This window comes from Lagopus muta, chromosome 1 (assembly GCF_023343835.1).
Source record: "Lagopus muta isolate bLagMut1 chromosome 1, bLagMut1 primary, whole genome shotgun sequence".
In the NCBI taxonomy this organism is placed as follows: domain Eukaryota; kingdom Metazoa; phylum Chordata; class Aves; order Galliformes; family Phasianidae; genus Lagopus; species Lagopus muta.
Genome location: NC_064433.1, coordinates 33505565 through 33530804, shown reverse-complemented (window position 1 = coordinate 33530804; position 25240 = coordinate 33505565). Strand labels below are relative to the sequence as shown.

The 25240-nt window shown below is 42.2% G+C and overlaps 1 protein-coding gene across 1 annotated transcript in view; it reads right to left on the bottom strand.

Annotated features, from left to right (window-relative positions):
* The window catches only part of MSRB3 (methionine sulfoxide reductase B3), an 80948-nt gene that overhangs the window by 2611 nt on the left and 53097 nt on the right, over window positions 1–25240 (bottom strand). Inside the window, 1 exon segment of the mRNA XM_048944226.1 lies at window positions 2387–2484. Coding sequence (XP_048800183.1) covers window positions 2387–2484 — 98 coding nt within the window.

Below are 25240 nucleotides of genomic sequence, written 5' to 3'. Positions count from 1 at the left end.
CACAATAGGTGCCGACCATTTTTCTAGGGCGTACTGCAAAGCCTCCCCAGAAGCAACAATCATCTGTTGAGGCCTTATGCACAAATATCCTTGGCAGAACGCACTGGGACGGTGACATGGTTGGAGTGAAGCATCTGAACTATGTGTTTAGGAGCAGGAAAGGGGGGGCTGCTGCTAGCTGTCAGTATGCTTGGATCTCCAGCCTCCTGGTTCTAATATGCTGCCAGGAGTTGCAGAGAGCAGCTTGCAGTCAGCTGCTGCAACCCATTCTGAGCTAGCAATGTGCAAACAACTCTTCTGCAACTACAAAACTTTATTGATTCTTACAGGTACAAATAATAGCAAGGGAGACCTCAGGGGAAGGAACTCTCAAGCAGGAAAGAGAAAAAAAAGAGAGCTGCAAACAGATTTACATTATTCCTCAAATGCATTTGCAATTAAATTCCACCTGCCACTAAAAATTGACCTTTTAAATTCATCCAGGGTAAGGTAACATGTTTCCAAAAAGTTATTTTTAGGATAAGCCAACAGATGTCATTGCTGTATATTACAGCCATTTTCCCCTACTGTACACTTTCTATTGCGGAGAAGATTAAAAGATGTTTCTTACTCTCTCAGAGAGGTGAAAGGACTTTGAAAGAAAAAGCAACTACATTTTCATCTGCAAAAGATTAATAAGGGCTTGGTTGTAGGTTAGGGTGCTTCCCTTCTGTTTCACTAAGGCCTGCCATATCAATCCCGTGCATTTCCAAGCTGCAGTAAAGTTGTGCCTTTCTTTGCAGCTGCACGTGCGATTCACATTCCGACGGCTCCGAGGAGGAGAGGAAATGGTTTTGTTATGGATACACAATGTGGTGGTATTAACTTGTGCTGAGCAGTGGCTGCAAAGATGTTCACCACTCTTTGAGCTATTTTCCTGTGTGACTTGATCGTCTGTGGGGTTACTGCACGAGGAAGCTGGCAGAACTGATCACATGTTGCCAGTGGATTATATAGCGACTTTGGTTGCATTTTTTTCTTAACACTGTACATTCTGTTTTTGGTTTCGCTCTAAGTTTATGGTGTCTGTATGTTGCTCTGTTTATGGTGACTGCTGCTAATACTGATGGTCTCAGGTCTGCTAGTTTTGTTTGGCAACAGGCAAATGATATTCCCAGATTCCATGTCCTGACCACAGGCTGCCTTGGGCTTTGCTCCAGTGACCCCAGGAGCTGCAGCCATCTCTTGAAGGGTGTCAGCAGACACATGTTCAGCAAGCTGGCAGCACGCTTATTTTAGCACTGTTCAGCCCTAAGGAGAGGTGAGGAAAGTAAGTTACATTTTTGATTACTCCAGTAATTACTGATGAAGCAAGAGACTCCCATCCTGTAGTCCTGTCACTACCTTGCTAGGGAATATAGGCAAATGGATGTTCCAAAAGCATTAAACAGATCTCCTAAGCAATAGCCTTAATGTAAAAACTATAGAACTGTGCACAAGATATGCTGATTTGGCCATAAATATATTGGGCCAGACCCTCTACCCAGAGTGAAGTTAGTGGATTCTCCAAATAAAGATGATCTTGCCCCTCTTCAGGAAGCTTCTTAACTCACTTTGAGCATTCCTATATGAGAACTGATCAACATGTAAAGACATGTTGTTCATCAGCAACGTGTATCATCAGCATTGAAATCAGTTATCCTACCAGCACTGCTGTCTGGAAAGAGCACAGCAAGTTCTCACGGCCCAAAGGAAGCCCTGCTTCTCTTAGGAGGAAAGTGGGTGCATGGGGCATGGGCTGCAAGCTGCTGGGTGCATCTGCCGAGTGCTTCTGTTAGGCAATGGCTGCACTGTTCCCTTTGCAGAGCAGCACAAAGGGTGAGAGCAAGCAGAACAAGACAGATAACGGAAAATTTGGGTGTGATGTGAATGACTACTGACTTCATTATTATGGCAGACAGGATGGACTGTGCTGGGAATGTGTGCTGGGGCTGACTTAGCACTGCTGCACGGTAATGTGCAGTGATGGAATCAGCACACGGGCAGTTGCTCCACTGTTTCCAGCTTCCATCCTGGCTGCTCACATGTGGAGGAGGTCGGCCAGGCACAGAAGCTCCTTTGAAAGGACCCTCTTCAGGAAGACAATTTCTGTAGATTCAGCACCAAGCCTGGCCATTTACATCTGCTCTGTTAAATCTCACACCAGACAACAATGTGCATTCCAACAAGCCCTTTGTGCCTTCAGTCATTCCACCCAGCTGTTATACCTACGGCCCATTGTGCTCTCTTACAATGATTACTATTTAATGGAACTGAAAGGTTTGCAAATCTTAGAGAAAATACAGCAAGCTGTAATGATTTTTGCAGCCTTTGCCATCAGAATGGTCTTTGTGTGCTATAAACTCACCTGACTGCAGGATATTTCAATCCGATGCATCCCATAGGAAAAATCATCAGTGAAAGTAATTGTATCGGGACTGATCACATCATAGAAGGAAGGCCAACCTGGAAAAGAGGAACAAGGTAAGTATGAAAAGACAGTGTATATGTGGCAGAAGATGGAATTCTAAAAAGCAGAGATATAATCACACTTTGAAAAATGTTTACTTAATTCCAGAGCCTAGAAATACAGAAATGGAGTTTTTAGGTCACAAACCATGTAAGTATTTTGGAAAATTTTTCTCTAAATACAAAATCTTTATTAAGCTGATTCTAGATGTCCATCTTGTATCTCTACAGAGACTCTCACACGTCACTTGGTTCAGAAAAGAAAGTGGTCAGGTAAGCCAGATTCAGTCTCATCATCAACACAAAACACGAGTGAAAAGCAATTCTGTACCAGTAGATGCATATTAGGTATAACTTTTAAGCCACCCCTCAAAAACTAGTCATAGAATCATAGAATGGCTTGGGTTAGAAGGAACCTGAAAGTTAATCTAGTTCTAACTCTCCTGATCTGTTCCTATGTCCCTAAGGACAGGGTATCTCATCCAATAATTCCTTAAACAGCCAGAATTTTGCTCTCCTGGTGTTCAGGATCCTGACTCCATTCTTTGTCAGGCCCATATTCCTCAAGATCAGAAACCCAACCAGGGCATGGTTACTATGGCCCAGACTGCTTCCAACCTTAACCTGTTTAATGATCTTCTCTGCATGTTATGCCACTGGTCCTGTCCCCATCCCTGCTCTTGAGAGGACCAAGGGCTCCAGACAGCCCTCTCCTCACCCTCGCTTCTCAGCTTTTGGAACTTCCTTTCACACGGTGAGAGGTGCTGCTCTTCAGAATGTGGCTGCAGTGGTGCTGACCACCTCGGAAAATGTCATCATACACACCATTTCCTGAAGCTGAGTTCCCACATAAGGACCTGATAGGCCTTAGGGTCATGTCAACATCCACCAGGGCCCATCTGAAATCCCACCAGATATGCCTCCCTCTCATTCAGTCTCCTGCCAAATATTGCAACACACACAGATAACTCTTGCTCTCTGTGTATTACACATATGCCCATGCAGAGGGAACTTCCTTGTTTGTTCTTCTAGTATCTGCTAAGCATTTGCTACAGATGATTTCATAAAATGCAATAAGCTATTAACAAATAGCAGCAGTTGTGAATCACTGCATGAAGATGAGTAAAGGATGCATACAGCTTTCCATGAGTAACAGAAGTAAAATTCCCTATTTAGTAAAAGAAGATGTGGAAGCTGTCTAAATGTGGGTAAGGAAAATGTGTAACCTGAAAAAGAAAACTGTATGTCTTCAGTTGTATCTTAAGCCATTAAATACAGAATACATTTAGTAGGATGCAAGCAAAGAAGTCATACAATTTTAAGAAAAAATGCTCAAAAACGCATTTCTCTCTCTCTTTTAGGAACCTCTGTACATATATAGCAGCATTCCTGAGCCTGAAGCCTGAAGGCACTGCAGGTCCCAAGTCCTATGCTCCCCAGGAGCCTACTAATATCACAAGTGTTTCCCCTCCCAGAACTCACTGCAGAAGTAGAGTCATTATTTTTCCCAAAAGTATTGCAGATGGGACAATAGCAGACAGCAGACAGACCGGAGTGCAAGAACTCTGAACAGGGAAAATATCCCACAAGACAGGAACTCAATGCAGCAATGACAACCGTAAAAAAACAATTTATAAGTTCTTCCCCTCATGCAAAATAGCCCTGCCAAACAAATACCTTCACAAACAGAAAAGGAACAAACATATGACAAGTTATGAAGAGGGGCTTATCCTGCTGACAGAAAAATTGATGCCTCCTAATCGGTGGCACCTCTCCAACATCATTCATCATCTCCTTAGCTGGGCCTCTGTCTAATGAAAATTGAGGTTTTACAGAGAGCTGGTCAGAATATTTTTAATGAAACATTTTAGTTACCGAAATTTAAATATTTTGCAAACCAGACATTGCCTACTTCTCAGTTTGCCCTCATATGATGGCAGAGAACTCCCAAAGACAGAACTGCTTGGAGCAACCAGCTATCTCATCGTGTGAAAGCATTTGGAGGAGGAACACTGCAGTGCTGCAGAAATCCTCAAAGGCAACCCTCCCTCCTCCACAACGGCAACAAGAGGGAAGCTTCAAAGGCTGCTACACAGAGATTGAAGCAATCTGTGTCTTGCTGAGAAAATTATCTTGTGAGAAGAGTTTGGAGGAGATGTGTTTATGTCAGCTTTGACATTAAAGAAAGACCATCCATCCTCCTTTCTCCAGGCTTTTCCTTTTGGTCTTCCCATTCAGCACAGAAAAAAAAATTATTTGCTTTGGATACATTCCATGCACTTTTAAAAAATGAAGTCATCTGAAACCCATATAAATTGTCAAGCTCCTCCTAAAGAAGCCTTTGGACCCAAGTGGAGTGACTTCAGCTTCATTCTACACATGACACGTGTTCCAAAGACTCTACCATTGCCACATGTGTTCCCCGAGGCAGGGACTAGGAAGCAGCCTGTGCCACCATGGTGCAAACCTTCAGTTCTCAGTCATGCTGTTTCTCCACTGCTGATTAGGCACCAGGTGCCTGTTCCTTCCTGCTGTAACACTGCAACATGGCTGACTCTCTACTTTAGACCGTTGCTGACTGTACAGGAACACTCTGGCCTGCCCCTGAAGGCTGTTTGGCTGGGCAAACGCTTCTGCACTGAAGCAGGAATGGGTTGGAAGGAGATAATTTTGAATCTCTTCTGCTTCTACTAAGAGAAACAGTAATCCTTAGAGCAGTTGAGATGGAGCTCTGGAGAAGACCCTTTAAAAATGGTGGTGTCTAGTCCCAAACCTCCACAGGTTATGACCGTCTGTCGGATCTGGCTCAGCACATCTGATGGGCAGCAGGAGCAGAAGTGCTGCTGTTTGAAGGATGGTAAACTGTGACAGCCAGGAAGAAATAGCTGCAGGAGGAAAGGGGCAAAGGGTAATTGCAGGAGACTGGATGGAGCAGAGAGGGGATCTCCCAGCTGAGTGAACAACTTCAAATGACATTTGCACAATTTCTCTTGCGAAGAACAGCTCAGCTTTGTGCATACATATGTCCCTGAATGTAAAGTTTAGTCTGAGGGAACATATGACACTAGAATGGTCAGCAATTCTTATCACATTATAGATATTTAGAATGGGATCATTCTTATTTTCACAATCATTTTACATCGTACTGGCAATATAAAGCAAGAGTCTGTTGTGTTTGTGTTTACTGTAGTGACCCTTTATGCAAGAATCAGACCATTATGTCCTAATGTTCAGTTTCTGGTACGTTAAGCCAGACATGCAGATGAACGGTTATTCAGATATAGCAGGTATGCTTCATTAGACCTAAAATACACCAAATAAAGGAATGATGTTTTATTTTGTCAAGTACCTAAGTGAAAGCCATCTGGAAACTGAACATCACTGACAGATCTTTTCCGCTCCATCCTGCATGAGTAATAGAAGAGATCTCATGCTACAGGGCATCATACATACGAAGTCACATCCCATTCTTTCTCATTTTGGTACGTTCCCCAAGTGTTTCATAAAAGCTGTGCAGCATTCATAAAATTCACCCTACACTCCTCACCAAAACAAAATCTTTTATTCCTCATGATGGACTTTGTTCTGGCAAAGAGTAGACAGCCATTCTTACCTCGTCATCAAAGAATATCTTCTTCAGAGTAGAAATTGTGTGATACTGCCTTGGGCAGCAGAAGTGAGGAACAAGAAGGAAGAGAAGTGTTGGTTCTTGTAGCCTATGATGAATGACACTTTTGCAGCCCCGGTGATAGGGTTTCAAATTGTTTGAAAGAGGCATCTTTCTCATGGTCAGACTTATTCAAGATACCTGACTGAGATGGTACTACCAGTGAGACACCTAAGGTGGGCACGTTATGGGCAGCTGGCACAAGGTGGGTATCATGACAACATGGGCAACCATCATGTGGCAGTCCAGATAGCAGATAAACTGAAATCATCTCCTTAAACTGACATGCCTAAGTCGTGGCAATGCCTGAGTAAGGCAGCTACAGCATTCCATGTGCCAAACATCTAGCATCTCCTGTGTACTCTTGGCAGAGGAACGAAGCCCCAGCCGGAGCAGGCTGTCTCATTCATGTTAACACAGGAAATTCTACAGCACCTTTGTCTCGTTGGCTTCTCCAGGACAATGCTGACCTCAGAAAGACATTTTGTTCTGTAAACATTTGGAACAGTCTAGCTGTTGATTGACTGATCAATTTTAGAAGCATCTCAATCATCCTTCCAATTTTGCACATTTGCATGCGTTTTACTGTACTTAGATCTCCAACATCCTAATAAATGGATGCAAGCACTTAGACATCTAACTGTTAAAATATGAGCCTATAATTACTTGCAGAAGCAAAACGGCAGGCTGCTTTTGAAAATCAGCCCTGCTAGGCTATTTTTCCCCCTCTCGTGAACTAATATTCCTTTTGACATTTTTTTTTTTGAACAGTACAATTGTGATCTCAAAGCATCTAGTGCTCTGACATTATTCCCATTTCATCCACCTGCTGACTGGAGACCTCCACAGTCTTTTAATAACTGTGATGTCAGTAGTTATGTTTTTCATTTTAGAACCCAAAGAGACCCAAAGTTCAACCTGCATTTTATCATTCTTTACTGTAATTATTCCAAGCATTTACTTCAGTGAGTTATTTACAGATGGCGAAGTAGGGGGAGATGGAAGATGTTAGAACTACCAAATGGCACCAGATGGAAAAGGGGACCTTGACCTGAAAAATACCTCGTTTCTCTGATGTGCAGTATTTTTAGAATTCTGATTCCCTTTTAACCTAATGCGGATTGATGAAAACCCAAATGCTTTTTAAGGTAGAGTATCATCATTTATCTTCACTGAGAAAGCTATGTCTGTGTAAAAGCATGAAGCATATAGGACTTTAAAAAAAAAAAAAAAAAAAGAGGCAATAAAGCTTCTGCTTTGAAACTGCTGTAAAGTTGAGGGGCCTTCACTTTCTTTCTCACAGGTTTATTGAAACGGAATCTGAAAGATGCAGGCATCCACAGCTGTAACTTCTCACATACAATTTTAACGCAGAACTACAAAGTGACATATTCCTATTATGTAGATTGCCTCTGCAAATACAGGGTTATTTTTCATAATATGCTGGATTTTTTCATAGTATCTCCATGATGATGAATGCATAATAAATATACATACTTACAAATGTTTTACTGTCAGGTAACACTACTTTCAGTGGAGGTCCATTTAATTTACCCAAGTGTAGCTAGAAACAGGCTCATGCAGAGAAACATTCATGTTCACCAGCAAATGGCTGCACACTGGATACATATTTCATGAGAAAGAAAACATTGGTCCTTTCTAGCATCATCCAGGCTTAAGGACAGCATGCAGAACATGCAGAGCACTGGAGTGATAGCTAGGTTGGGGGGAAGACAAAGATAAAACACATCTTAATTTTGGAAAGAAAAATAAAGATAAGGCTCGTCTCTAGCACACAGTCTCTCTCTTACCAGGAAAGTTTGGCTAGCATGACAGGTAAGCATGGCAAGTATCACTCTGACAGAATAATATGCAAATGGAATTTTACAAAGCAATTGAATTCCTAAAAACATATTTCACCAAACTATCACAATCTGGGCGGGTTTTTGTTGTTGTTGTTGCTGTTGTATTTTAGGTTGTGCTTCTCACAGGGGAAACGAAGTAGGAATCATAAATGAATTTGGTGTTTTTCACTTTCTGTGAAACAGTACATGCAATCCAGATCCACTTCTTTGTTAGTGGGAGAAGGTTATATTTCTTTAAAGTGATTGTTAGGGAAGATCTGAAACTTCACATCTAGAATTTCATTTGGCATCTGAATTTCTCAGAATGAGACTGACTCTGACGTTTCTTGAGCAATGAAAGCATAGGGCCTGCTCACTTCAGCAATTAATAACTGTATCACAATACAGCTACTGCCACAATTGCTTCCTTAGTCCTCTTCCTGATCTCTAAAATACTGCTAAATATAAACTGGCTGTTTTAGAGCCTTCCTCTAAAACACTTTTGACATTTCCAGCATCTGGGCTGCTGTTAAAATCAACAGGTAGGCAGAAGCTGGGATCTTCCTCAAGTCCTCCTGCAAAGATTGAGTTACAAATCGTTTCTTTCTTGGTTCAGGTTCAACAAAACTACTGAACCTAACTCACTTCCTCCCAAAGGATGGCTTTCTCCCCTCATCTGAACAGTGTCTCTTGTTACTTTAAATCACGGGTAATGTTTTTAAAAATATATCTTACACATAAGTCAGTTGTAGATCTTCAGCATCAAAGGAGCCAAGCAGAATCATGTAAGGCAGCATAACCTTAAGCTATAATTTTAAAATGCCACTAAGAAATGTCTCAAATAGTTTCTAAAATTTACTGGTGACCTAGTAACCTCACTCCAAAACATTCAACTTTCAGTAAGTGTTTTTATTTTCCTTCCAACAAATATATGTATCACAAAATCTCTTGAAATCTCTATTCTTATGAGTTATCTGCACAATTCACTAAAATAACAGAAACTTTCAAGCAAGACGAGTAAATCGGGATAATAGTGTAGAAGGCAAGCTTTCCAATAGAAATGATTTGACGAAAATCACAACCCTAATGGAGTATGTTCACAGAGAAAGTAAAAAAATAAAAAGCACACAAAAACAAACAACAAAACCCAGCAAAACGCAGAACAACAAATGCAACTCTGTAATTATCAGCATCCGGCACTGAAACGAGCAGCAGTTGCAGATGAAGTACACATTTAAAAAATTTGTCATGGGGTGTTTCAAGTAATGAACATCCACAATTTGTTGTTAGACTGCTGAAATATTTTCCTGTCACGTTGTTGCACATGTCTGGGAAATAAAGTTTGTGAAGAATGGTCAGAACTCAGTTACATAGAAAAACTGTAACTCCAGAAGTTGATTTCTAACAGAAAATTTGTTTTAATGAAAAAGAGAAAGAAAAAGAAAAAGAAAAACAAAAAGAAGAGGAAAAAGGAAAAAGGAAAAAGGAAAAGAAAAGGAAAAGGAAAAGAAAAAAGAAAAAGAAAAAGAAAAAGAAAAAGAAAAAGAAAAAGAAAAAGAAAAAGAAAAAGAAAAAGAAAAAGAAAAAGAAAAAGAAAAAGAAAAAGAAAAAGAAAAAGAAAAAGAAAAAGAAAAAGAAAGCTGCAGCCTTCACTGTCTTCCTTTTGGAGTGATACTCCTGCTGACAACATGCCCATATCAGCGTGTGCTGCAGCACACAGGCCCTCCTCAATACAGCAGGACAAACAGGCCCTCAGTGCAGTTCTAAAGCTCTGAAACAAGGGGAAGAGTTATTACACTGATGAAAAATTAAAGAAAGACAAAGGCTCCCTTTTTTTTGTTTACTTTAGATACTGAATGAGATGCCTTGGTAAGGGAACTTGGTCACAAATAACTGAGGAAGGACATCATACTCTCAGCCAGCAAGGAAATATTTGTCTGGGCCGATATGGGGGGCAGTTGGCAGCAGGCAAAGGCTGCTCAGGGTGCAAGGAGCAGCAGGGTGAAAGTGGAGCTACAAATGCCAGCTCTGCTGCAAAGGTCTTTGGCCATGGAACAAGAGGTGGGGTAGGATCCTTCTGATGGCACTGAGAGTGGTGGGGAACAGCCCCCTCCACTCTGCTCTATATTACAGATTTTCAACTCAGTCCTTACAACAGATGCATTTCCAGCATAGGGACGTGCCTAAGGAGCTCCAGGCCAGCCAGACCCCATCAAGAGCCAGCCCTGAGGCCTTGCTTCACCTGGGAGCCACAGACGGACTGACCACAAGGGCCACCTAGGCCCAGGGAGTGTGACCGTACCCTCTGCTGAGGCCCGGTCTGTTCAACGCATGCCTGCATGCTGCACCAAAGGATGCAACAGCAAAAGGCAGTGCATGAAGTCCTAAAAGAAGAGAAAGGGAATGATTTGTGGGGTTAGTTTGTTCGGAGTTAGTGTTGGCTTGGGGAGAGGTTTAAATCTTTTTAACAACCTCTTGTGCAAACAAAAGGAGGTAAGTAATAATGTTGACTAGAGAATAAAGACCTTTCCCCACAGAAAAGCCTGACAAAAACAATATACATGTGTACACACACCCCCACACACCCTTTTTCTTTTTTCTATGGAAAACTTCAACTGTCCTTTGAAAAATTCTGAAAACCGAAACTACTGCAATGGAAAAGTTCATATTTCAGATTATAATGTTCACCTTCTGCTTTGCTTTCTGTTACGGTTCCTGAAGCAAAGCATGCCCTTTGTACTAAACCTGGCATTTTCTTTCAGGAAAGTTTTCAAAGAAAAACTTTTCACAGCCATACTCTATGACACAGACCAAGGAAAGAAGCAGCCTGGCAAACTGCTTGAAACAAACTTCATGAGGAGCATTTCTCCTTAATGCTGTGCTGGGAGAAGCCCAACATGCCTGTGGAACCACCTGGGCACAGACCAAACTACACATAGGCCTCTCATATTTGCCCACGCTATTCCTTACATGATTGCATCCTTTATCTTCTTTTTTTTAACAGATTCTACTATATTTTTGGCTTGGATAACAATAAAAAAAAAATAAAACAGAACAAACACAACTGTATATAAATTATGAAGATACGGAATTCATTTTCAACCTAAGCTAATAGCATTTGTAATGAGGTAAAGAACAGACCATCACAGTGGAAGTCAATCATATTCACTACATGTTTTTTTCAAACAAATAATGTTGGTTTATAAACATCCAGCTCATTTCAGGGTCTTGTTTTCTCTTACGCTACCCTAAAATATACTTTAGAAGGAATAATTGGCTTGGAAAAGAAATATGATGCAATAAGCAAGAGGAGAAATAAGAGAAGTTTTAGAGAGAATCAGTGAAAAGGAAATGAGCCAATGTGCAGGAGAAGATTGGAAGAGGCAAGATGCTGGAGCGGATAGGTGGTCTTTCAAGAGATGCACTCAGGTTCCTCACGGAAAACATTCTGCACTTGGGAAGATTTCTCCTTGGCTTCTCCATTATACAGCACATTCCATACTGTAATGCACATTGACAGCTCGTGGACACTTTTGGGATTATCTCTTCTATAATACAGAGTGGTGCCACAAATTTTTCCTTCCTTGAGCTCTCCTTTCTCTCTCTCCTCTGAGCCTTTCAGATGTCCCAGGACTCAGACCTGCTCATGGCTCACACAGAGACCAGCATAAGCTGCCCATGCTCAGAATGCCCCATATGGTCACAGATTGTATGGGGCCACTTTATATGGGTTGCATTAAGGCCACTGGCCTGACACAGCAAGTTTGATACACAGGTCAGCCACCAGATGTGTCTGATGCTGGGACACTCTGGACAACACAAGGGTCTGTCTTCCCAGTGAAAACACTGAAGTCCTTTTTGAGAATTACCTCCTGTGAGTTATTAATGCTTTGGTTACCCACATTTGCTCCATAGACACCCTCCCAGCTACCATCAGACTCAGGCACTTTATAGTGCAACTGCTTTCTTCCTGTTGCTACACACAGGTGGACCCAGTGTACCCATTCAACTGATTCTTGGGAAATAAGGAAGAAAGAAAAGAAACCTCTGTTCCTGGTGGCATCACAAAAATCACCAAATACACAGATCAGCTCCACCAAAGAGCTTCCCCACACATACAAAAGTGACAAGTGAAAGAGCTTTGTTTCGGCTGAAATGAGATAGACTGTGTTATGCCGGAAAGAGCAAAAGGAAGAAGAGCAAAGAAAATGCACTCAGCCCATCATCTCTGGAGGAAAAAGCTGACGTATAGCAGCTGCTGAAGATATTCCTGCCATTCCCCCTGTTTTGAACTGTCCAAGAAAGTAGAGGTCAGAAAACACCATGTAAAAATATCCCACTGGCTCCACATTCCGGAGCAGCAAACTGCGGGCAGCCCCACTCCGAGTGGGAGATGTATCCTGCTGGGGCTGGGCAGCTGCCAGCAGCCCCCAGCTGGCTTCCGCACTCTGGCTTGGGGGTGGCAGCCCCGGAGGGGGCCCCACTCGTTCCCTGCCGGTGCCACCAAACGAGGCTGCACAGTAGAGGATCCCAGAGTGCTTTAGCTTTGTTCGTGTCTCCACCTGCTGCCTGCGCAGTGAGTGTACCCGCGGCACGGGTGCACTTGCCAGCTGGTTTCCAGCCCTGCTTTCGGGAGATCTGTAAGCTCAGCCTCCAGTCAAACTGCCATTTGGAAGAGATGCGTGGATGGAATGGCAGCGAAAATAGAACTGGTGAGCAATTTCTTTCTGCTTTTTCAACCCAGCTTTTCGGAACGAACAGTGCCATGATACTGTCTGGCTCCCCTCCATGTTACTCCTGTTAGAGTACGCCCCTACACAATGTACAGCTGATGATATACAATATACTGGATTTGTCCCCTTCCTGCCACAAAAAAGCTCTTTAAAACTGACATTGAATCATTAACTTGCTGTTTGGATCTCCAAATAAAGAATACAGCAACCTGCTATAATCAATTTTTCCCATCGGAAGCACAGACCCCTGCAGTCATTATGAAATGCCAAAATTGTAACTTTGAGAAATTGTCTGTAACAGTCTGTAACAGACTGTAACTATCGCCCCTCACCGCCTCGCTGCCACAGGTCTGCGCTGCAGTACGGGTCTGCAGGCCAGCCAGTGAGCGGTGAGCCTGCTTGGCTTGCTGGGCACAGGGCAGGGCGAGACCAAAAAGGTCTGGGGCACACCAGGAGGCTCCAGCAAGAGCTCGAGCAACAGCAGATTCTTTCCTTCTCCCCCTTTTCCTTCTTTTCCTTTTCCAACCCTGGGCTGTTATACCTCGTCTCCCAAAGCAGCGTGGTGAAGCTTCCTCACAGCTTTCACCTTGCCAAATGAATCTGAGCTTGCAGTGAAACCCCATCAGGTTCCCAAATCAGCTCCACTTGCTCAAAGACATTCAAACGTGCCGCCTGACCCCGATACCGGATGGCAGCTAGGCACCATCATGCTACGCATGGACGGAAACAAACACCAACAAAGTTCTTGTGTAAGCAGGACAATTTGTGCTACAATCACTCCATAAATTTCTGGAACTCACATGTCAAAAAGCATCATCCTCAACTCACTGAGCCTTTCAAAAAAAGAACACACCAGGGCTCTGGAATTCCAGCCTAACCTGGGTTTCACCCTCTTCGGAGAGGACTAAAAAAAGACAGGGAAGGGATATACAAAGGCATTTCTCATCAACTGCTAAATGGTCCAATATACTCGTAACCTTAGCTCTCTGCTTTATAGCAAGTGAGTGATGAAAACCTGATGGGACAGGCTTGCAAGCTACACTCTAAGACTGAGCCACTGGGGTGCATTTTCAGAATTGGACAAAAATATTCTTAAGTGGACACCTGGAAAGGGCATGGGCAGCCAGGGGAAATACTGTCAGGAAAGGAAGAGTTTAAAAAAGCCAGGAAAATCACTGATTAAAACATTAAGAGGTAAAGTGCTGGCATGGATCTGTTTCCTTGAAAAGCAGAAATCAGCCTCTGAATTGGCTCTTCAGAAACTTTTGGGAGACCTCAACAGCAGAGTCATTTAGAAAGCAACTCCTTCAAAGAGTCCAACTAAAAGTACAAAGACATAAAATTCCAGTCAGACACAGGAAATTCTTAGGGGAATACAGGAATTTTATGAGTCAGAAGATAAAAATCCCTCTGAATACCTAACTAAACTAATCTAATGAAGTAGTCACCGGGAAGGGAGTTTGATGAATCTGCATGTCGTGAAGGACAAATTTAAACAAACAGGAAATTGAACAATCTGAATCTGTTTCCATTTTTACTCCCTGTGCCCTGATCCTTTTTTTCCTTAAAGGTGCAAACCAAGCTGACAGCTGCAGAAGCTGCCGAGCCAGTCTGAGGGGACCATTTTTCACCGAGATGAAGTCTCAATTTAAAATAAACGAATTGCCTGGCTTCCTTTTGCAAGGTTGGGAAGTCGTTTATTTATGATTCATTATTTGCACTATTGTAGACCCCACAGGCCCCAGTGCAATCAAGCCCACTAATCACTGCGAAGGAACACAGGGATAAAAAAGTCTTTGATGTAAAGTTTATAATCTAACATGCAGCTTCTTTCCTGTCAAGCAGAAGCGAGGCAAAATTCTCTCCGGGATTTCACCCGTAGAGGGTTTGATCCCTAGTGACAGAACCAGATCAGGTCCAGCTTTGTACCTGGGCACAGGGTTTGCTTTTGGCATGGAAAAGTTCGCCCTGGTTCCCAGAGAGGTGCTCATACACATGAAGGCCTTGAAGGCACAGAGAATTTCAAGACCACTTTGTAGTATAGTAGTACTGTACTGAATGCTACCATAGTCTTGACTCAAAAAGGAAGGGTTTTATCAATGCTTAGCGTTGCATCCTGAATGTCTTTTCTAAGGAGAGAGAAGTTTTCCTAGTTTATAACCTTTTTGTTCCACACTCACTCACTTAGGAAATAAAAGATTAGAAATTTGGACTGTGCACTGATCCCACTAGGGATTCTTAAAACTATGAAGATTGCTACTGTTCTCTCAGTGCTGCTTCCAAAATCAAACGATGGTTGCATTAAAGCCCTTCTGTTATTTCAGTTTTACTTCAGCTTGAAGGAAATAAATCTACAGGGAAGCCCACATTTTTTCTTTCTTTCAATGATATTTATGATTTCAAATGTCTTTATTTCAGAATGAAAAAAAAAAAAAAAAAGAAAAGAAACAATCTTATTAAACAAGCTTTCCTCCAAAACTCATCCTGATTAATTAAAATGTTTCATGATGCAAAAATAAATGAATAAAATAAACATAAAAATAAATTAGTTTTGCCGTAAACAAAATAAAATATAAAATAAACTTTGGTATTTCTCCCCTTCATTTCATACTACATGCTAAAAGTTACAGATAAAAAATGACGCTAAAATAATTTTCAGATGAAAAATGAAACTTTCTTTCCGAAAAGACAAACACTGCTCTCTCCACTCACATGGCCTAATGTGCTGCAGTAGGCAGCGTGTCAGGCAGAGGCCGAACTGCCTGCAGACCACTTCTACATAAATTTAGGGTACTGCTTAGTTTCCTATCTGAATGGCCTGTCTGGATCCTCCTATTTGGGGCTGATTCTGGACTCCACTTAAAATACTCATTGTTTATATTAAACCGACAAGAGAATGTGTGATGTATTTTAACTGTCAAAAGTGTTGTGAACAGCAGCAGCTGGAAGAAGAATGTTTAATTCCCTCCATTACCCTCAAGCTTTTTAGAATCCTCTATCAGCAGCTGCATCTTCCTCTTGCAGGCAAGAAAAGCCAGGGAAAGCAAAAGGGTAGCACAGCAAAGCTGCTTGTATGGAAAAAATAAGAAGCATACAGCAGCACTGTCATCATTAGGTCAAAATAGAGCATCACTAAATCACTAAATCTACAGCATTGGTGTGTACGTGAATGTTGTGCACATTTGTGTATAGAGCAACTCACACTTGTGGCTCCCACCTTGTGCCTGTTTGCTCACTGTTGGCCCAGGCCAGAGTTGTGGTGCAGTCACTGATGGGAGGTATCACTTGAACCATTCGCTGCATGACACCCCTATAAAGGAGTCTTGATCCTACTGGTTCTGGCAATACTCCAAAATCTCCTGGTCAGCAGTGCGTGGGGGCCATCAGTAAGGGAAGCTTTCCACTCCCTGGCACTTCCCTCCCACAGGGCATCTCAGAGGAGTGGCTCCTGCTGGGCCAGGGGGCTCAAAGCAGCACAGACGGGCTGTTACTCATCAGGTGGTTTTAAATATCTGTAAAAACTTTCCAAAAGCAGAAAAAAATCCAACTACCATTAAACCATTTTGTGTATTTCCTTGAGGAAATAGGAACATAACAGCACATCAGCTGCACACAGACACATGGTTCTTCTAAAGTCGGGGGAAAGGAGCGTATGAAACATGAAATAAAGGGAAGCCAACCGCTGCAGTGCAGGTTTTCTAGGAAGGCCTCACTTCTGCGTTGGAGTCTGAGGTCTTTTTTTGTTCCAGTGCCACATTTACAGACTGGCTTTGGCACGCTCAGAAAAGGAACAACTCTTTTGTTCATCCCCTCAGTCTGTTACTTGTCCAATTGCCACCGGTGCATTAGTAGGAAAAACAGACCTAACGAGGTATAAAATAATGCTCTGCGGTCAAAGACAGCGTTGTCCCTCACTTCACTTTAATATTTACTTCAAAAGTAAACTCTGCTGAAACCTCACATAAATAGTGCCCCATGAGCATGCAGGTTATTCCCAGCTCAGCAAAGCAGCTGACTCCCACCCCTCACAGCCACAGCCTGTTTGGGTGCTCACTGCCAAGCTCAGCACTGAGCTCTGGGAAGGAGCAGATAGGTTGGGGCAGGTAAGGCTGGGCAGGAGGGGACGTGGCTGCAGGAGCACAGCCAGGCCTGCTGTAGACCCAGCTGGGAAGCAGTAGCGGGTCGGGATTTTAATTTGAAATTAATGTGTTTTACACCTGATGTGTCCAGCCTTTCATACTCAGCCTTTCCACTCTTCTCCGTTTCATTAGTCTTTCGTTACATTACAGGAAATATTCCTTTTCCTTTTTACACGAAAGGGTAGCAGTGTGGTTTCTGAGCTTTCTCTTGGGCAGTCTGCGCTTGGGAGTGTGAAGTCAAAGAACCATCTTTGGCTAGACTGGATTTTGGAAAGAGCCATACAGAGATGTTGTTTGGGTTTGAAAGACAAGTTTGTGGTTCATTTTAAAAGCAAAGTCTTTCAGAGACTTTTGCCTGAGTAGGCAGAATACAAAAACTTTACAAGGGCTCAGTAGGAAATTTTCCATAAAAACATTTTATTAAACAAAAGAAATGTAAAATGCTTACTTGCTGAAAACGAAGATTTTCAAAGGGATGTCTGGGTTGCAAAGCCCACTGAGCCCAGACCAGTTAGAATCTCATAATCATTTAGGTTGGAAAAGACTCCTAAGATCATCTAGTCCAATCATCAACTCTGGGTCCCTGCTCTCTGGCCATTCCCTGGCTCTGGTGCTTACCAGTTTGGAGGGAGAAAGTCTAACACTCAAAACCAACAGAAGATTATTCAGCTGTATTTTCTGAGTCAGATGAATCGATAAAGAGAGATGTCAACCAACCGCTGGAGGCAAGGCAAGGCAAAATAATATAGGGCAAAGGGAGGAAGGAAAACAGAAATACAGTTCCTATGCCAGCAAGGTGTTAAATTGACTCAGCCACCTCATTAAACCTCTCCTCAAGGAGTGATGCTAAAGCAAAGGGCAAATGCACTATGGTGCAGAACTCAGAGCTGTTTTGTGCCTTGTGTCTGGTTCCAGGACTTGCACAGGAACCAAGATGTCTCTGCTCCTAGTGACAGCTCTCACTGCAACACCTCCCTTTCTCCGCTTCCAAAGCTCTCAGTTCACTATAATGCAGGACTCTGGAGACTCCCTTCCCACAGCACTCAGCTAACCCAGTGTCATGGCACATCATTTCTGGGACAAACCACCCACAGATTCACACAGCCAACCTCTGTTTCACTGTCTGGGTCACCAACAAGTTATTCCTGGTTTAAAGGACTCCTCAGCAGATTGTTCTTAGGTTGGATCCATCTGTCATGTCCTTATTTGCTGCAGCTCAAATTGCATGATAGGAACAGATCTCAGGAGGTCTCTTCCTCAAGGCTCCCTATGCCTGTACAAAAGATCACCTCTATCACAGCATTAGAAAAGGCAAAATCCAAAAATTGAGAATTTAAAATAAATTACTCCAGTTATTATCTGGGATTAGTCTTTCCTTGGAGAGCGGGGAGCAGAGGATGCATTTTCCAAGAAAGGGACTGAACAGCTATAAGATATATATATTGATCAAAAAAAAGCTACACTATGCCAGTTCCCAACCCTATCTTGGATATAACAAATCTAATCTTTGACACCGAGCTACCCCAGTGTCAATCCTGCTCTATTCAACAACCTCAGACCTTTCTCAAATGCTGCATAACTCCACATAAGCACAATGTCTGTTTGCTTAAGTTCTGAGCGGGCAAAGCGGATTTAGCAGCATTGCAACAATGGAAGTTTCAAGGATGGGGAAGGCATGGAATGCAAGAGGCTGCTGGGCCTTCCCTCCTCTGCCCTTCAAGTGTTCATCAGATTGCAACCCACATGGCACACATGCTGGCTGCTGAGCACTCTTAGGCACAACAGAAAAGCTTTGCCTGCAGCTAGCTAAAAGGAGCTGTTCCCAGCTTAGACCTCCACTGAAATATAAACAGCATCTACTACCCTGAAAGGTTTGTACTCGAACTAAAACTCTGTGCCTCCATTACCTTCTTCCCAGCTTCCCAGAAAGCTGAGGCGTACCAACAGTTTTAAATGTTTGTGCTGTAATTGTATCGTTCCAGGTGTTCTCAATAGGATTCTTCCCTATAAGAGGTAAAACACAGTCCAGGTCTCTGCAGGAAAAGAGCAGAGCCAATAGCTCAATCAGTTTGTAAAAAATTATTCAGTTCCCATGCCATGAGCAACAGCCCATAAAGCATCTTACAGAAAGTCCAAACACACCCCGCAGCTCCTGGCTTTACAGCAAGGACTGGAGGACCAGGGGACCACCGGCCCACATTCCGAAGTGGACCTTACAGTGCACTTTCCTCCCCTGCAGGCAACTTAACGATCTGCCAAGTTTCAGTGCTGGCCATATCTGACGTCAGTTTCGGAGCCCCACCTTCCACCAGATTAAAACATTTTGTACATTTTGACATGAAACATGGGGGTTCATCACTTGCACGGAACACCGTCCTATTGATTTGGTTTATTTTTGGCAGGGGAAGAGTGGGAGTGGGGAAAGCATTCCTACTCTACTGTAGTCAAAGCAAAATTTTCAGTGTTTACTATCTCTACTTCAGTGTCCAATACTGCTATCAGGAGCTACAATGTCTGTTTTGTGATGTCACTCTTAAATAAAAAAGCACTTTTAATCTGCACCCTAAGAATTGTTAAGCCAAAAGTCCTTGCAAAATTAGGAGTTGTTTTCTAGCAAGACTGAGCTGAGGGGGTCACCTCTGTGTGCAGGGATGGATTGTCCCCATTGTTGCTGTTCCCAGGGGTCACAGGCCAGTTCAGTTGCATTGTGCCAAGGCATCACCGAGGAGAAAGGCGGTCACAGCTGGCTGCCCGCGCCATCCCGGAAACCAGCCCGAGGGTGCCGCTAATTAAGAATCCAATTAAATGGGCCCTGAATTTGGTTTTAGTTTCTTTCTAAATCATTAAATTTCCTTGAACTGCACTCTGTAGAATTCTAGAAAATTTTCTGCAAATTTCTCTAATTTTGTAGAAAATGTTGGCTGGAAATAATGGAGCATTTGGAGAAAATTCAGTAAGCTCAACTGTTTTCCACTTTCCATTTTTAAAGCACATAGTTCAAGCCTTTGTCTAAAATGTTTTCTTTCCAGTATCAACTTATGTTAAGGAAATAGGAGGGATATATATACCATAATCTAGTTCAATACATTAAAGGAAACAAAGCTTTTGTTTCTGCTTGCCAGCTTAAAGCAAACTATCCTGTACATGCAAGTCCCAGCCTTGTTTCCAAGGTCAGGTTTGATTCTCAAATTAAAAAAGAATTATGTCAAACTGTTCACACAGCTTCCAGTTGTGGCCACCACAGCCTCTGTGATTATATTCAACCACCTCTGTTTGAACATGTTGTCTCTTCATACAGTAAAAGTGGACAGCAACAACAGTACATCCATCCAAATATGTAAAATGAGTAACCAGGGCAAACAACAAATTTATTTGCAGTTTTACACCAGCGTATCTTTCTGTCATCCCTCTGCTTAAACCATCTGCTTCCCTAAGCCCATCACACTATCAATTTTCTTCTTTTTTAATTCATTGATCTTTATTGGATCACTGAAACATTTGCATGGGCTTCAGTAAGTATCAGCTGGCTTCCTGAGAGCGAAGGATTTGACTGTCTTCACCCTTGTTTTGACTGTTTCTAATATACATGTTATCATTGTTCTTAATTCTCTAATTCCCCACCATTCAACAGTTTTAAAACAGGCTTGCACAAATAAAGCATAATGTTGAACTAATGAGACATGAGTGGGAAGTTCCCAGACATAGAGTCTGAATTAAAGATAGAATGCATAACATAGGTAATTTTATCCTTTTAAATTACACTGAAGATGACACTGAATGCTCTTCATTTATTAATCTTTACGCATTTGAAGAACACTGTGCCTCATTTTTTAGGTTCTTCAACAGACTGCTTTTTCTTTTTCTTTTTTTTTTTTAAGTATGAAGTAATACACTGCTATGCAAAAGGTAAAGTAGAACCACAGGCTGTAATACATTTGATTGCTTATGCATTTTAATATTATTGTCTACTGCCAATGCTTTATGAAAATTTCAAGAAGATATGCAAGAACCACTGGCGAAGGAAGGAAAGAAATATACTGTTCTGCTTGTACAAATTACGAGAAACTCATTAAAGCTCAATCATTTGTGGATGAGTAAAAACATTCTCAGAGGCAAATTGCCAGTGGAAATCTCATGAGTTTCAGCTCCTGAAGTTTCCCAATAATCCTACTCATTGTGGGAAGAAGGGAGGGGAATGGACAAAGTCCTGTCACCATTCGTCCCTTTTGTGATACGATGAAGGTCAGATCTACTCAGGGCCAAGACTGCTGGATGAAGATCTGTGTCCTTACTCCCACTCAGACGCAGGCAAGTTGCCTTGCCATGGGTCTCAGACACAGACTTTACAGGAGGTGGGAGACAGTCTCAGACTCCCTTCCCTCTGAAAGAGGAGCCCAGGAGGAGCAGTCCCACAAGGAGCTCCCAGTGTGCTGCACTTCCCAGCCCGGAGCAGGTCCGTGGGACACTGATCTTCTATGTGTGAGAAAGCAAAGGAGAACATGAAAATTTATGTTAATGTGTCATTAAAGAAATTACTTTTACAGAGACTACAACAAGTGAGTTAAGATTACAGCTCTGCTATGTTCATTTCTCTGGGTTTTTAGGAGTGAGACCTTTTATACAGCCTACGCTGTGATGCTTGGAACCAGTGGAGTAAAAGCAGCTGCTGGCATGGGTTCCAGCAGCGTTCCTCATCAGTGAGACACAGCCCTGCTAACCATACTGCTACTACGGCACGGGTCCAGGTATAGATGAGGCACATCATTGTTGTGCAATGACAGAAGAGTCTCAGACATGCAAAAAGCAAAGAAAACAGAACAAATTAAAAAGAGAGATCCTGTACTTCTCATCTCTACCAACACCTTGGTTAATAGGGGGAGCGATCATCAACGTAATTTCAGTTTGCCATGGCCTAACATGGACACTAACCCCTGACCTAATATCCAGCTCTGTCAGTTCTCTTTCAGTCAGGGATTTCCTCCTATCCTCTAATGCAGGAAGGGGTAAAATTTCAGGGAAACGCTATATCTTCCCCTCTTGTCTCTTAAACTCGTTTCCAGAGCCCTCAATACAGTATTTATGCAGCAGGCTTTATTTACTAGCACATTTTTTCCATCACTCTCCAGCCTAAATATGTCTTCATCAATTTCCAGATAGTTCATCTATCAGTGCTGGCAGTTGATGTTCCAAATCCCACCCTACTGCAAATCCATATTCCTTGGACTCTTTTAAAATCCCTTAAATATGGAGTGTGTGGCAGGAAAAAAAACTTTGAGTCAAGGTGAGATAATAGCATGGAAGGGAGCCTAGGCGTTCTTTCAAAAAAAATCTTGTGGCTAAACATTTCTTCAATGAGAATACAAACAGGAAAATTTAGTTCTCCTGACCACTACTTAGAAATGCAACATGCAGAAATAGAACACTTCTGTTTCTAAATGTCAATGTTTCAATAAGACACCTTTCAGTTTTCACAACTGCATTTATTGTGTCATCTATCCTCAGCTTGGTTGAAATGGTTAGCATAGACTACAAGACTTTGACTTCCTAAATGTTCCTAAGTAGCAGCATAAAATCAGCAAAATTTCTGCCAAGTAAAGTTTTGGAAAATTTTACCTGCTTTCTAAAAAATGCCAAAGATCACCGTAATATTTGGGTCCTGACTGAAATGAAGTTTAATACATTTCCAACATTTTTGATTCATTCCCACTACCTCCAGGCTGTCTTTCTTTACATAATTCTCTTCTTGCACAAGAATGAAGAGTGGTGAATGATGCACAAATGAATGATGATTTACAAAACACGTTTTGCCAGCTTTTACAAATCTGGTGATTCTTAGTCATTATTAGTTCAAGAGAAACAGAATAAAATTACTGCAGTTCACTGGGGTAATTATAATTAGAGATAGATAAATAGGTGTTTTTTTTGTTTGTTTGTTTTTTTCCCCAAGAAAAGGGAAATGAGAAGAAAAACAAAGAGAACAACTAAAATAGACTCATCCAAGACAGGATGAACTCGAGACCAATCACGAGTGGTATTTCCCAAGGGTTGGTACTGGGGCTTGCTCTGTTTAATATCTTTAGCAATGACCTGGATGAGGGGATTGAGTGCACCCTCAGTAAGTTTGCGGATGACACCAAGCTGGGAGGAAGTGTCAATCTGCCTGAGGTAGGAAGGAACTTCAGAGGCATCTGGACAGGCTGGATTGCTGGGCTGAGATGAATGGGATGAAGTTCAACAAGACCAAGTCTTCGGTCCTGCATTTTGGCCACAAGAACCAAAGCCAACATTATAGGCTTGGGGCAGAGTGGCTGGAAGATTGCATGGAAGAAATGGACCTGGGGGTGTTGGTCAACACTTGACTAAACATGAGCCAGCAGTGTACACAGACCTGCAAGAAGGCCAATGGCATCCTGGCTTGTATTAGAAATAGTGTAGCCAGCAGGGAGGTGATTATACTCCTGTAACAGCTCTGGTTACTGTGTTCAGTTTTGGGCCCTTCAGTACTAGAAAGGCATGGGAGCCTTGGAGCGTGTTCAGAGAAGGGCACTGAAGCTGCCCTTCTTCACAAGTCTTATGAGGAGCAGCTGAGGCAACTGGGATTGCTCAGTTTGGAGAGGAGGATGCTCAGGGAAAGCCTTATCGTTCTCTACAACTACCTGAAAGAAGGTTGTAGTGAGGCGGGGGTTGGCCTCTTCTCCTGCATAACTAGCACAAGGATGAGAGGGAATGGCCTTAAGTATAGCCAATTAGATATTGGGAAAAATTTCTTCTCCAAAAGAGTAGTCAGGCACTGGAACAAGCTGCCTGAAACAGGGAGTCTTGGTGGAAGATGGACAGTTGGACTAGATGATCTTGGAGGTCTTTTCCAACCTCGGTGTTTCTACAACTCTGTGAACCTTCCCATAAACACACTACTCCCAGACCCTGTGTACAGGTGGTTCAGCAGCATCCAGCACAACTCAGGAGAGACTGGATTGTTCATCTCTTAAATTCACAATTTTTTTCTACTACACAGCAGCAGCTAAGTAACTTGAGGACCTCCTGCACTCAGCCTCAGCTCTCTGCTCATCCACTGTAGACATGCATAATCTCCCTTAAGTTTAACCATGCAGATTGCATGCCCAGCTAAAGTTAACAAGCAGGAATGGATACTTAGAAGGGTGACTCAATGCATGCTAGGCAGACTTCTCCAACAGAACCCCTCAGAATTAAACACTTCAAATATGGATTTTGTGACACTCATAGACATGGTATTTGGAGAAGGGTTCTAAGATCATTCAGGCACCTTGGTCACGCCTGCTGAAAAGACTGGGACCACCTTGTCTGCAAGGAGCAGTGGGAGGGAATTACTACAGCATACCAAATGGTAATTCAGCCCCCTCTAACAGGAGACAAGGTTGCCAGAACTCCTATCAGATCACACAGGGACGCATTTCTCCTTGCAGACATACTTTCAGTCTTTGTAATTTAATTCATTGTCATCTGGCTTAAGGCCTGGTCATGCTGTCCTTACTTGAATAGAACTTGGTGCAAATTGTGTCTGACTTAAACTGGCAGCATTAGGCTTCATTGGTGTTTTGACTCAGCACTTAATCCCAAGCAGATGGATATCCACATGTGCAGTGGCAGTTGCAGTGGTATGACACAAACTTGTCTACCATTACATCTTAAATACTGTGGTTGCCACTAAATTAAGTCAACAAAAGGCAAATTAATGTTCTTTACCTCATACTCAGATCAACCCTGTAAGGATTTTAAAGGTGATCACTGAACATTCCAGTTTGATTAAAAGCAGCTTGAGTTTTTCCTCTCACTTTTAGTACTATAAAACCTGAAATCAGTTTCGATAAGAAACCAAAATGTGAGATAATAAAAGCTGACAGATCTTTCATATGGTTTCTTATTGGTCATAAATTTACAACACTCTATCAATGAAAGAAAAACATGAAACATTTTAATCCTCATTGAATCTTTTGTCATTAATCATTATCACTTGGCTAGTTCATAGAGTCTAATGACATGAAACTTTTTTTTTTTCCCTTCAAATAACAGACCTTTTCCTCTTTCAACTCATGCTAATCATTCTCATCATCTTACATAGGAAATACATTAAGGTTTTCTTTTCCCTTCCCCGACAAACCCAGAGGGAAGAAAAAAAAATAGCTCTCTTTTCTTTCTTATTCAAATTCATGACCTCATAAATCATGTTAATCAAAACACAAGATGTGCAGCTTTGGACAATATGCACTCAGGCACAGAAGATACCGTGCTTAATGAGACATTGCTTAAAACAAACAAACAAAAAAACTACGCTTTATGGTGGAGAGAAAATCATGAAAAAGCACACACACTGACTGTAACCATCCTGTC